Source organism: Opisthorchis viverrini, assembly GCF_000715545.1.
Source record: "Opisthorchis viverrini unplaced genomic scaffold opera_v5_190, whole genome shotgun sequence".
Lineage (NCBI taxonomy): Eukaryota > Metazoa > Platyhelminthes > Trematoda > Opisthorchiida > Opisthorchiidae > Opisthorchis > Opisthorchis viverrini.
Genome location: NW_008751846.1, coordinates 276,945 through 289,789, shown reverse-complemented (window position 1 = coordinate 289,789; position 12,845 = coordinate 276,945). Strand labels below are relative to the sequence as shown.

Here is a 12,845-nt window from a genome sequence, read left to right as displayed (position 1 = left end):
AGTTTTTCAGAAGAGAAAAATCATTTCTTAGATGAGGAGAGCACGATCGTGCTAATTAGAAGTGCCCACAGGATATTACAGGAAGACGCAGATTGACAGAGCCTAGTGACAGTGCCCATGGTCATAATCAGCGGTCATCTTGCTATCTGAGTAGCAGCCGCGCATTGTAACGTGAGCGCACACGCCATGTTTTCAACAACCTGTATGCTCTTTGGGATTTCAGCTGCAAAAACAAACACCCCAAGTTCCTGTTCGGACAAGATTAGGGTTCCGAAGAATCCAGCTGAATATGATGCAAGTCACCTAGGAGCTGTGCTGCCTGGCTAATTTGATGATGTTTCCAATGGTCAGGGAACGTGGGGCTAGAAATTTTGGCGCGTCCCACGGTGCTTGAGAAGCTCTTTGTCGAGACTTTTTGACTGAATAGGGAACACCAGCCACCATGCCATAACCACACATGCAGTAACCAATGAGTGGCTGAAGGATAATCGAAATCAATGCACCCAAACTGTACCTTGTAAGCTCGATTACTAATCTTCGTAATTTCATCCAAAAATAGCAAAGCCTGATCCCGCGTTTACATGTAATTCAAAACGAATCGGAACCACCTTTGATTTCAAGTTGGCCTGGATTTGCCTGCGTCAACCTCTCTGTATAACCCAAGTCCAGCTGCCAAATGGATGTGAATTCTTTGTCCGATTATCGCAAACTGGACGTCCAACAAGGGGCTTTCCAGGAACAGAGGCATGTCAGCGCACCGATGACTCAACTTGGACATACCCAGTGTGACGACACACCCGCAACCATTTTCATCTTAATCTTGACATTTCGCCTTCGCTCACTCATTCCTTTACCTTCAATCCGAACATGATGTTTGCCTAGCCCAACCACATCTGCAACAATCTCATTCTCTTGACATTTCGCTTTCGCTCACTCATTCCTTTACCTTCACTCCGAACATGATGGTTGCCTAGCCCCAACCACATCTGGGACAATCTCATTCTAATCCGCTGAACGCCTCATTCGGATCTAACCATCCCGGTTTCGCGCTGAAATTTCAGGTTGCTCCGCCCATATCTCCAACGATTTTACTCACGCCGTTCGTTTGGCACTATGCATTATTACTATCTCTACCCTCAAAATATCTTTTATACCTGACTTCCCTGCAACAATGACACCAGTCAGTTTGCCCATTTACGATGTGAACAAGAATTTAAAGACGAAAATTGCCGTTTGTCTCCACTGCAAACTTTTCGTTTTGTTCTCCACTTGAGTTTTTTGTGACCTTGGACATTAGGTAAACCGTCCACGGCCAGCTGCGGTTTTCAGTTTCAGCTCAAATGGACCAGCTTGCCAATTCGTGGAGTACATCCCCTCTGAAATCAAAAACTGGACCGAGAAAACTTTTACATAAATTTTTGAGCGTTTGACGGTATTAGGTCTGTACCTTGGAATCTATCCAGAGACGCAGTTTTGCTAAAATATGTTTAGACGTACCCAAGATCCACTTTGGACGCGGCATCCACGTTTTTAATGGTATGATGTTTCCATGAAGATGGTGGGAAGTTCCGCGAAAAAGTTTTTGTCCTAGCATGTTTTCAACTTTACCTTCGAAAGCGTACCCGAACAAATATTTTGACATTTTTATCCACACAAACACGAAATGGAGCAGCTTATAGCGGTGTTCCTTGGAATAACTTTCCTATCGTTGCATCGGGCGTCCAGCCAGACGAGGCCAAGAAATTCGCCACAACTAGTAAATTCGGTTGACAGTCAGTACACTATCGGTAAGGCTTTACGTACGCCGGTATACTGACTTCTTGATGGTCCTGTGGGAAGTATTACTAGGTTTGCTGGCAGTACGAGCCGAAGGGTGGTCAGTACCTTGGATTTCGGGCACAACTGTATCCATACAACATGCATCTTCTGGAAGTAGGAGAGTTAGGTCGAACTATGGGCAAGCTATCAGATTACGTAAGGCAGTCGCGGTATCGTTATCCCGACGTCGTACTTAAGTTCGTGGACAGACCCGCACGTGAAAATCTCGAATGGGTAAGTTGGGGATGTTAAGACTGGACCAAGAATCATAAAAAATTGTGACCAGCGTTGACGGGGGACATTTTCGCGTCCACTGAGGGTTGTTCATCACTGCCGTTTAAACGAGATAATAGGACAGCTTTGGCTAAGTTGGGGACCCAAACTGAGAAAATCTTCAGAGCCTGCTTGGGGAATTTGAGTATAAGTTAGACTGCGACCCGAAGCAGCAGTCAGCTAAGAGTGGTTACAATTTGTGATCACTGCAGTAGAGCTACACTGGCCGATTTCAGGAACGACAATCGACATCCAATTTGAGATGGTAGGGAATGTTTGTATACGGACTATGGGAACAAGTGTGGCCGAATGTGAATACGATGGCCGTGTATTAGCTAAATAGTGCTAAGAGCTGCTTTCCGTGCTCATTTATTAGTAGCAGAAAGATGGAGGTGTTCGACCTTTGACCTGGCAGAAGGGTTGGGAGATATTCCGCGTTTGGGTGCCATCCGTGCTGCTCGCCTTTCAGGATGGGGACCTCTCTACCCCCCACTGCGCCTGGTTGGACGCTGTGCAGGATACGGCTGCTAGGTGGTGTCCCTGGCGTTCTTGTCTGGTTCTATCCAGATCGCTTGAATGAATGTCTGGAGAGGTATGCACCTTGTAATGATTGTGGAAGGTAGAATCAATCACATCCCCGTACACTTCAATTCTTTTCTTCAAATAAGGTTTTCAAATAGACCATGGTCATACGGTAGCAAATTATCAGTTTTGAACACTCATGTCATGCTTTCGATGAGGATTAAACATCAAGAATGTCATATCTAGTTGTGTAGTTGTCCATGAAGCTGGGTAAGAGGGGGTGGAATGTGAGTAGACGGCTCTCAACACAGTGGTTGAATTGCAGGTGACACCGTAGTCGGCCGGTGGTGAGCTGGCAAGCATTCAAGGGGATAGGATTGTTATGTATTGGAGATTGCCAAGGATAAAAGGGATCACGATGCTAGGTGTAAGTTTCCTAATACCAGTCAGACCTGTACTCGGCCTTTCCACCAACCTACAGTCAACGTCGTCGGAAGTTGGGGATAAATAGCATTGACTAGGTTGTCAAAGATGGAGTTCTCGAACTCAGGAAAATATGACGATCGTATAACTATAAGCATTTGTGCACCACACTCAGTGCACTGTGAACTACGCTTTCTTGCCACTAACGCATGTTATTTTCAAAGGAAATCCTAGATATAGACAGTGTTAAGCCAAAATATATGGAAACTGTTAAAAAGATACCTTCTGAACTACCACTACCCTAGGGATTACGACAGGTTCCTAATGAGTTGCGGGCCTGGGCGCAATCCTGCAAAAGTGAGCGCCTTAAGAGACAATCTTCTCCTTTCTCTAATAAGAGTTAATCCTTCAGTCATCGCATGTCAGTCTATATCTAACAGCCTTAAGAATAGTGGTCGCGTTAAATAACATCCATGACAATCCACCAACAAGGTGTACGGAAACGGGCTATTCTTCTTGAACGAGGAACCAAACCAACTAGATGGCTTTGGAAACATTAGGACGCCCCATACTACCTGATGTTTGGAAGCTGAACGGTCCAAAAGGGAACGAGGTGCCTCAAACGATCACCAGCGCGACCGATCGCACACCATACATTACGAGACAGTTGCGCCGTTTCTGCCAAACAGACCACTGCAGACAAGAGCCCAGATATACACTTTCCAATGCCTGACTAGACCGGATTAGAACTCAGAGCACCCATAATAGTAGTACGAATGATGAGGGCCAGATGTGCAATCAAACATGTATTTTGATTCTACAGTGGATCAATTGTATGAAACGACTGTCGAGAAAACATACAAAGTTTCATTGGGGATTCCAAACGAAGCATTCCCAGCCCAACAAATAAAAGCACAAATGTAAGAAGACTGATTCCCATTGCTATGCCATAATGAGCGATACTAGTCCCGATCGCTAACCAACTGCCTGCATCACGAAGCCACACAAAGAATTGCACGATGAAGAGGTTTGACAGTATGGTGCAGCATCCGGTCAGAGTAACAAGAGCTTGATACGGAGCTGAGCTCTCTTGGTTTCCGTGTGTCTGAATGGCTGAACTGATTATCCCTAAACACAGGAGTGGTAGAAGTATCTGAAATGGAAGATGAAAGTCGTGAACTCGAAAAGCGCTACAACAATGGTATTGGCGATGCAAGGGGGAAGCTGTAAACGTAACTCGATAACAGCATAAGCAGATCTTTAGTGCATGAAATCTTTTTTGCCATAAGTACCATCTGAATAGAAATTCGCATAGGCATGTGTCAATGGAACTTAGATGGATCGCAAAAGCGAGGCTTTCAGTGTGAAATCTGTTCTGAAAGTGGAAAGTTGTCAGTAGGAGGATGAGTTCTGTGAAATATCTGATTGTGTAACAGTTACGGGCCAAAAGAGAGCCACAGTTGGTTAGCAAGCAGTTGCTTGGGGGCGAGATGGACCAAGTGGTTAGAGCATAAATTTACTGGCCGGAAGGTTCGTGGCTCGAACCCGACCTCTGCCTCTCGACTTTCCCTGTCTAGGCTTGGGCAACCTGGCAGTATCCCAGCCCTCGTGCCTCCTCCGTGCGGCATGGCAGCTAGGCAGCGAAAAGGTGCTACAGCTGAACGATGTTTTTCTTTAAGCAGTTGCTTGCTATCTGCTTAGTGTTTCTGTCAAACGGGTAACAAGTGTACCGCCCTGATCACGTCCCACAAAATATAACAGTGCCTAAGTGCTTGACAAATTTCAACTAACAAAGTCAGTAGAAAGAGTATCCAATAACTTGAAGGAACTTTACGAAGGAATGCCTAAATCGAAAAATCAAGAGACTTGTACTCAGTGACCCAGCCGCTAAAGACGCAATGTGATAACGACGCTTTGTGATCAACAGTAACATGTGTACGAAGAGAGAAGCGGTTCCGGAAGACCTCCTTGTCACTAGGTTAGTCATATGAATTTATTACTTTCTACAACAAACGGTTCCAACAAACAGCTGGTTCGGGACTTGATGACAATCGCATGGCAACATTTATGCGTGACATGATTCACACTTCATGAAATATCACACTTCTAGCGACATGGCCTCACTGGGGCAAATTCAGCTGTCTGATGCACCGCATGCTTCAGTATTTTGTCTTTTCCTTCCAGTTTGTGCGCCAATTCGTCTGCACCAGGGGCGTTAGACTGCACATCGTCTGAAGTCTAAACACATTTATAAATAAACACTTTAATTGTAAACAGGGGAAGAAAATCTACACGGTTTTTACAGCCACAGGGAGTGTGCAGAGAACGGGAGAGTACCTCATGCAATTGCCTAGCTAACGAGTGGAAATATCTCACAAGTACAGCGATACCCACATCCGCCATGACAACCACAGACGTGGTCATTGAATATACTTTGCGGGGATGGCCGACACGTCTAAGTACGTTCCTTCGGTATTCGAGAACCCCTCGAAAGGAGTTATCACTCCTCAGTAGGGAAGGCAGCTCACTGCCGAATGCTCTCCATTATTTAACGTGCTTATTGGCACCACTCACGACTGGAGTCGACGCGTTAACTCGGAATACACTGAGCATTTGTGCGCACTTTGGTCGAGAATTCTATAAATAAAAGCTAACCAACGGGGTTGTTGAGAACAACGGCGAGTCCGCTGCACTGAAATAGCTATTCGGAATACACTGAGCATTTGTGCGCGCTCTGGTCGAGAATTCCATAAATAAAAGCCAACCAACGGGGTTGTTGAGAACAACGGCGAGTCAGCTGCACTGAAATAGCTATGAATCGCGGACATAAGGCGGCTGTTTTGACCACTACACTCATGAAAAGGCCACGAATTATGGATGGTTAGTTGACACATACAACTAACAGTTAGTGGTTTAATAAACCAAACCTGTCCAACAGAACGACACGTTGGTCATCCGGAGGTGACAGACTGTACGAAGAAACAACCGAGAGCACAATGTCACTTGATGGCATTTCAACCACAGTTCAACCAGGACTTGGAGCCAAGCGGCCGAATTAGCCACAAAGCAACTACATGCGGGTTATCCTGTGATTGAATATCAACGTTCAACGGGGAAACATGAGCAGTCTAACTGGGTTAGAAATGCCTGGCTGGATACTGACAGCTCCTCGCAAGAAAGGCACATGGGACTGGTAGCATTGTTTACGTTTTCTGCAAGTGAGTATATACCTACCAGTTCCAATCATGCGTAACAACCAGCCGGAAGAGTTTTCCGGTTTTCAAGTGAAATTCTTGAGATGTGCGCGGTTGACAGTCTTCAGTAAGGATTAAACAGATCTACCGTGCTTCTCGCCTTCTCAACAGATCGACCTAACTTGCAGAACCTAGCAGGCAAGTTGCCCTCTAGGTGCTTAGCAGCCACGCCACTCCATGAAAGCATGAGGACTGACATACTGTCAGGTTGCCCAATCCTAGTTAGGAGCAGCTGTGATACTGAGGTTGGGTTCGGAACCTCCGGGCCGTTAGCTGGCACCTTAACCACAGAGCTATCTCGAGCACATGTACGGTTGAACGTATGATTTACGGACAGCTGTGGGGCCAATAAAAGCAGATGGTTTTCAACGGCTGTGATCGGAAATCTGAATCAACAGGATTTTGATGGAAAGGTGTGGACCAAAGCTGAACTCATTCGACGGTTTACTGGTTGTGAGCTCATAAAATTCATTCTAAAACTATTCACAACTAATCTAGTAACCGACAGATTTCAGTAAACGGACCGATAAGTGAAAATAACGTCAAGTATGAATTGGGCAAATTTTACCCCCTGAGGATGCGACTACCGTTATTGGAAATTCCCTACCACCCTTCTCGAAGGAATTTTATCAGATTCCTGAACAGCTCTCACATTTTCACTGCTAAACACATGCAAGGTTTTTCATCACTGCCTGCTTCTCTCATTTCCTTCATCGCAATCACTTTGAAACTATGATAAGTTGCGTTACCATCCAATTAAACACCCATTTATACCTGCCGTCCTACAAGCATTAAATCTTTCAGAGACGCACAAAATCCCACTGGAAAACAGCATTTCAGAGCCTCTCAGACGATCGGAACAAAGATATTCGGAATGATGTGGAGTGAGCTATAGCTGTAGAGGAAAATTGACTTATTGATAGTGTCTGATAGGTGCAAGGATGCAACAACCTGCATTAGTTATGACACTGAAGAACTTCAACCTCAATCTTCGCCTGTCCCCGGAAGATAATAGACCCCACTTCGAGCGGTGTATGAAATGTATCTCGCACCTAGATCCCAGACGTTCTGGATGGGGGTTAGATTTGAATAGCGAGCCGGCTGATTCGGGTCCCTGAAGTGACGTTACGCTGATCATGTCGGCTGTGTATCATGGCATTATCTTGTTACGAACTCACAGATCCCACTTTGTCCTGCGAACGCAGCAGGACGGCATTTAGGGCACCAGCGTCCGCTTCCTCTTTGGAACCACCAAATGAGATTTATCATTGGCAGACATCACACCCTAAACAGCTACGAAACAACTAACACAAACTCCCGTGGTTGAAGTCTAGTCTTTCTTTTGGTGCATCATGCAAGTGACTCAAGACCCAGTACTTTGTCTCTTCAGTACGACTCGAACTCTTTCAATCTTTTATTCCAGTGTTTGAATGTGTTCGTATTCATTTCGGAAACAGCATGTGTATCAATTCTTAGAACGGAAGTTGGCGGCCAATGTGAAGACGTATTGTAACAACTCCTGATTGATATCGCACTCAAGGAACCTTTTCGGCCTCGTTGATTCGGGACACCTCGTCATATCGACGATGTTTGGACTCCAAACTCCCGAGGTTTTGCGTGTCATCGTTAGTTCTTACACAAGTTTAGATGGCCCAGATTCGTCATATCTCCGTTCTGCCCATTCAGTGGTCGTGCTTCTAATGCAAAGACAGACTGAGCACTGCTCACACGAGATAGTTCAATGGTTAGAGCGCGAATTTACTGACCGGAATGTTCGTGTTTCGGAGACGATTTCTCCTGGCTAAACTTAGGCAACCTGGAAATATCTCAGCCCTTGTGTTTCCTTCGGGTGGCATGGCAGTTGGGCACCGAAAGGGTGTTACAGTTGAACGACTATTAACAAGTATTTGAATGGCCATGAAACATCCATAAGATTGGTTATTCGACCAGGAGAAAAGGATTCGATAACTATGAACTAAACATCTAGTCAATAGTTGTTTCAATGACTGCAAATAGGATAGCTGAATAGTAAATAATGGCTGGATAAACTGGGACTACTAATGTATCTCAATCAGCACAGTGATACGCCCTACGACAGCACCTACGAGGAAAAAGCTTTGAAGTGTACAGAGTCTTATGATCTCGCCTATCCCAATTTGAATCTCAGTCAGTGATACGCCCTACGACAGCACCTACGAGGAAAAAGCTTTGAAGTGTACAGAGTCTTATGATCTCGCCTATCCCAATTTGAAGAAGATGCAGCGGTTCGAAGGGGATTGCACCCTCAACACAACCACAATGCTGTTCGGTCTGAAAGATAAAATCCAATGAGGAACCAGCGTACGACACTTGTGGATAAGCAGGAAGTCCTGTGATTTGTTTGTAAACTGGGTGTTATCTCGACTTAATATCAGACCCTCTTTTAGACTTCCTCAAATTTAATCGGTTTGTCTTGCACCACGCCCACGTAGAAGGTTAAGCCGACCAAGTGGATAGTTAGAGACAGACCAGCGAAGGGTAAAAATTATGAACATACCTTAAGAATGGCAAAGTACACCACTGATCCATGTTCCATGTGCGTGACAAAGCAGTTTGTGATCCGGATGTCAAGCCTACAAAGGAACGGGATGACAATGTCGAGTTTCAATAGATTGAAAATGTAGTAATCAATGAAATATCAACGATTCGTCCGAAGTGATTTGAAAACGGTCTTTGATCAGGCAGAACGGCTCGTTCAGCCATCTAAACAACCAACTGGTAAGCCCTGTTTCATGAACCTAAGTTTATCCAGAAACAATTGACCGCCACATAAGGACTTTCCTAAAAATGCTTCACTAGTCGAGGTTCTACACGAGCACACTGGCTCTGATGCGCAACTAATTCAAAATCGTGCCTTTTGGTAGTTGATTTAAAGTAAGGTGGTGTTCGGCATATGCAACTAGACACATGACGCCCTTTTGTAACATGAAACAAATTGATTTGCAAATGAGTGTATTTCTCGAAAACGGTCCGATTTGGGTTCAATTAGAACATAAAGTTGACGGAAACTCGGGGACTGTGCCTACCTGATGAGCCCCAAGAATGGCGAAACTGGTCGTGGGCTGTCGAAGCATTTTCAGCAACCTTGTGAGTAATTTCCTTTTCGAAAATGAACCAACACCGTTCTGTATGTATCCGACAGACAGCATTTAAGATGGCTGTGCACAACACCTGACTGAAATACGCGTTTACTGCTAGTAGAGCATCAACAGTTTGCGGCAAGCCACAAAGCTTCTTCAAAGTTTAGCGACATAACCCCCTCCGGCTTGACATAGCACCATGAATCATTTTGAAGCCGCCGACCAAGGAAACAACCACGTTAATCGTCATTACCATCATCAGCTATAAAAACCGCGTAATTGCCGTACTGTGATTATGGTTATCACAGTTTCGTCCATCGATGACTTGGGGAGATGGGCTGGATAGCTGAGTATTGGAGGCGGGAGCTGATAAAATTAAGGCAGTGGACTTTTCAATGGGGAGATCGAGAGAGGAGCTATGGATTAGAAATAACAGCTTGACGATTGAGTGCAACTGAAGGCACAACTGGGCCGTTTGACAGTGTCTCTAATCATTGATGTGTTTCGCCTCGAGGTCGCCATCCAGGTAAAAGGCAATGACCAACGGAGCTAATTTTGCTGGTAATGATTTCCATAATTTGTTGCTACGTCATTGCTTGAACTCCCCTGGCTCGTTTCCACCCTTCGCGTGGTTCTGAAGACAGAACTCTTCGAGGAATTCGGTCGACTGGAATACGGAGCACGTGGCCGAGACAGCGCAACCTATGCAGCGTGATCAGCCGCTCAGTGATCTATCGTGGACGGGTTTTCTTCCGAATGCCATTCAACGTACTTCAGCATTGCTGATCCGGTGTTCGCACCAGATTGGGACAATACTCCAAAGACGTTAATAGTGGAATGCTGAAAGACTTTTGACAGGACTAACACAGCTCAGGTAGAAAAATTTGTCTCCTACCTCCTGCAAGCATGAGTCTAGGGTTCGAGCCTACCATGTCTTGCAGCAGCACTTTAGACTTTGCAGGTGTGAAACGCATGCCAAACCATGAGGCAGAATTATTATTATTATTTAATATTGTTTGCGTTATGACAGTATCAGACCCAAGAAAAGGTAGGTCGCCTGCGTACTCAAAATCTGTCCAGGGAGCGTTTCGTCCCTAGATGTCTTAGAGTCTAGGAGTGAGTTTCCCATAATCGTATAAAGGACGAAGTTGAAGAGGAAAGTCGAACGAGGACAGCCTCGCATGATGCTGATCGATGTAATGAACTCTGGCGAGAGCCTTCCGTTGACCTTCACACGTACGCAGGAGTTGGCGTACAGCGCCCTAAAGAGAGTCGAGAATTGATGGGGAAACCTTTGCCTCATAGACACTGGCTTAGTGCCTGACGGTTCACAGAATCAAAAGCAACTTGCAAGTCAGGTTTCTGGAAGCGATGTCACTGTTCGAGAATCTGACGATCATGTGTGTAATATGATCGGTGCATCCTTTTTCAAGACGGAACCCAGCTTGGTTTTCACAGATCCGTCGATCAAAATGAAATCTATGTGGTGTAATCCCACCAAAAAATTTGGAATTCCAGGGAGATAAAATATGCCGGAGAAGAAAGACCAGTTTGTGAAAATAAGAAAACACAATTTGGCGGCGAGTTCAAAACAGATAGAGTTGTCGATTGTAACGAGGGTTCCCAACTACGTACAAAGAGAACAACATATCGATCACATGAACTGAACTATTCTACTGACGAGCGGGCATGTTGAAAAGACTCCGGCAAAGTTTTTTGAGTTACAGGGCGACACCAAATGTTAACGCTCCACATGGTAAGTCCCCGGCGGAGGTACTTATGAACCGGAAGGTCCGCTTACCCGTTGACGTCATCCGTCCAACACCACATTCGCAAACCGGCAGAAACATAAATATGGAAGCTCAGTTCAACCGACGGTGCTACAAAGAACATATTTATACCTGGCCAATCTGTGCTAGCGAAAGACTATCGTGGTGGCGCGGAAAAGTGGACACAAGGAATAATTGTGCGCCGGGCCGGAAGAGTTGTCTATGAGGTAAATGTAGGCTCCTCTATCTGGGTCCGTCATGCCAATCAGCTACGCGCTTCCTATCTTCCAGCGGCACCTACACTCGACCCTGTTCTTCCACTGGAGACTCTTCTCGACACATTTGAGTTAGCTCAAAAGCCAAAATCTCCAGAGCCGATGAATGAACCAGAAATTTCCAAAAGTTGTACACCCAGAAGATGGACCGATCGGATCAGAAAGCCTGTCATACGAATGCAACTGAACCCACAACTCCAGTCGTACGAACAATGACTTCAAAGGGGAGGTGTTAGGAGGCACTCCTAACGAACATATTGCTCAACATTTCTCTCTCTCTATTTCAGCCTTTCATTGGACTGTTTTGTTCCATTCCATTCTTGATTCTTCGAATCTCGATATTGGCTGTTCAGTTGCTGCAGTATAATTTCCTCAAGGCTTTTTGTCTTCTCAATTTCGTGTGTAACTGACAAGGTTGATTGACTGATTAGTAGAGAACATAACAGGAACATTCGATTTTACAGTCTGGTGTTGAACAAACTAACGAATGCAGTCGTATTCCCTAGAGTTTTCGAAAAAATGCGGTTAGGGCGCAGAAGTGTACTGCACACCGGGCAGTAGGCAGATTAGATCCTGCGGCTTGTACAGTATCCGGATCCATTTTGGATTGAAGTACTTGGCCAAAGTGTTGGACAACGAGTGAAAGGTTCAATCCACACACCAATTATATGGTGCTTGTTGCTACTGACTGGCACTTCACAGATCGCTTCGGAAAATTAGTTGAATGACAGGACTAAACATGCCTTCTACTTCATGAAGGATGCTTGAATAGCAAGGTCCATCTCGACCTGATTCAAGAGAAATTCGCAAATGCAGCATTAGTCCAAAAGCCGGTTGACGTACTTGTTAAGTGTGGAAACGTCAGCAATCCCAAAGAAACTCACGATGAGTAAAAAGATCTGGAAACATTGCTTAAGGAACGATAGTGGAATATTTCCGAGGAGGGAAGTTCGCAAACACAAGTGACAGACAAAGTGACGTGAAAATAAGAACACTGTTTAATAAGAGGAGGGAGGCTACTATAATAAGTACTATAAAACTACAATGAAGAAATCAGTTGACGATTGAGGGGCGTTCGCTATATATTGGTACAAGACCCCACATCTTTTAAAGTGCTAAGTATTAGATGAAGGTATCCAATTTGCCCCTCCGAAACAGGGAGGGGGACAGCGCTAAACGAAGCGGCTTGCACACAGTCTGAGAACTGTTGGATGAACCCATCGAAAACAAAAAATCAAACGTCCAACCAATCTGGACCACCGAGAGCTGGCTCATACCCAATGAGACGTGGATTCTGAGGCTGGCTATGTATCCTGTGCGAGCTAATCACACTGCTGATCACCTGCCCGCGGCCGTGAACGATTAGGCGTTCAAATTACTAACCGGGGGATC

The 12,845-nt window shown here is 45.2% G+C and overlaps 1 protein-coding gene across 1 annotated transcript; it reads right to left on the bottom strand.

The window, feature by feature from the left end:
* Positions 1-3,835: 3,835 nt before the first annotated feature.
* On the bottom strand, positions 3,836-9,478 carry T265_14411 (hypothetical protein; the record flags this gene model as incomplete). The annotated part of the gene is made up of 4 exons (XM_009173512.1): positions 3,836-4,189; positions 8,827-8,902; positions 9,151-9,287; positions 9,356-9,478. 4 exons carry the CDS (start codon positions 9,476-9,478, stop codon positions 3,854-3,856), a joined length of 672 nt encoding a protein of 223 aa, XP_009171776.1.
* Between the last annotated feature and the right edge of the window lie 3,367 nt (positions 9,479-12,845).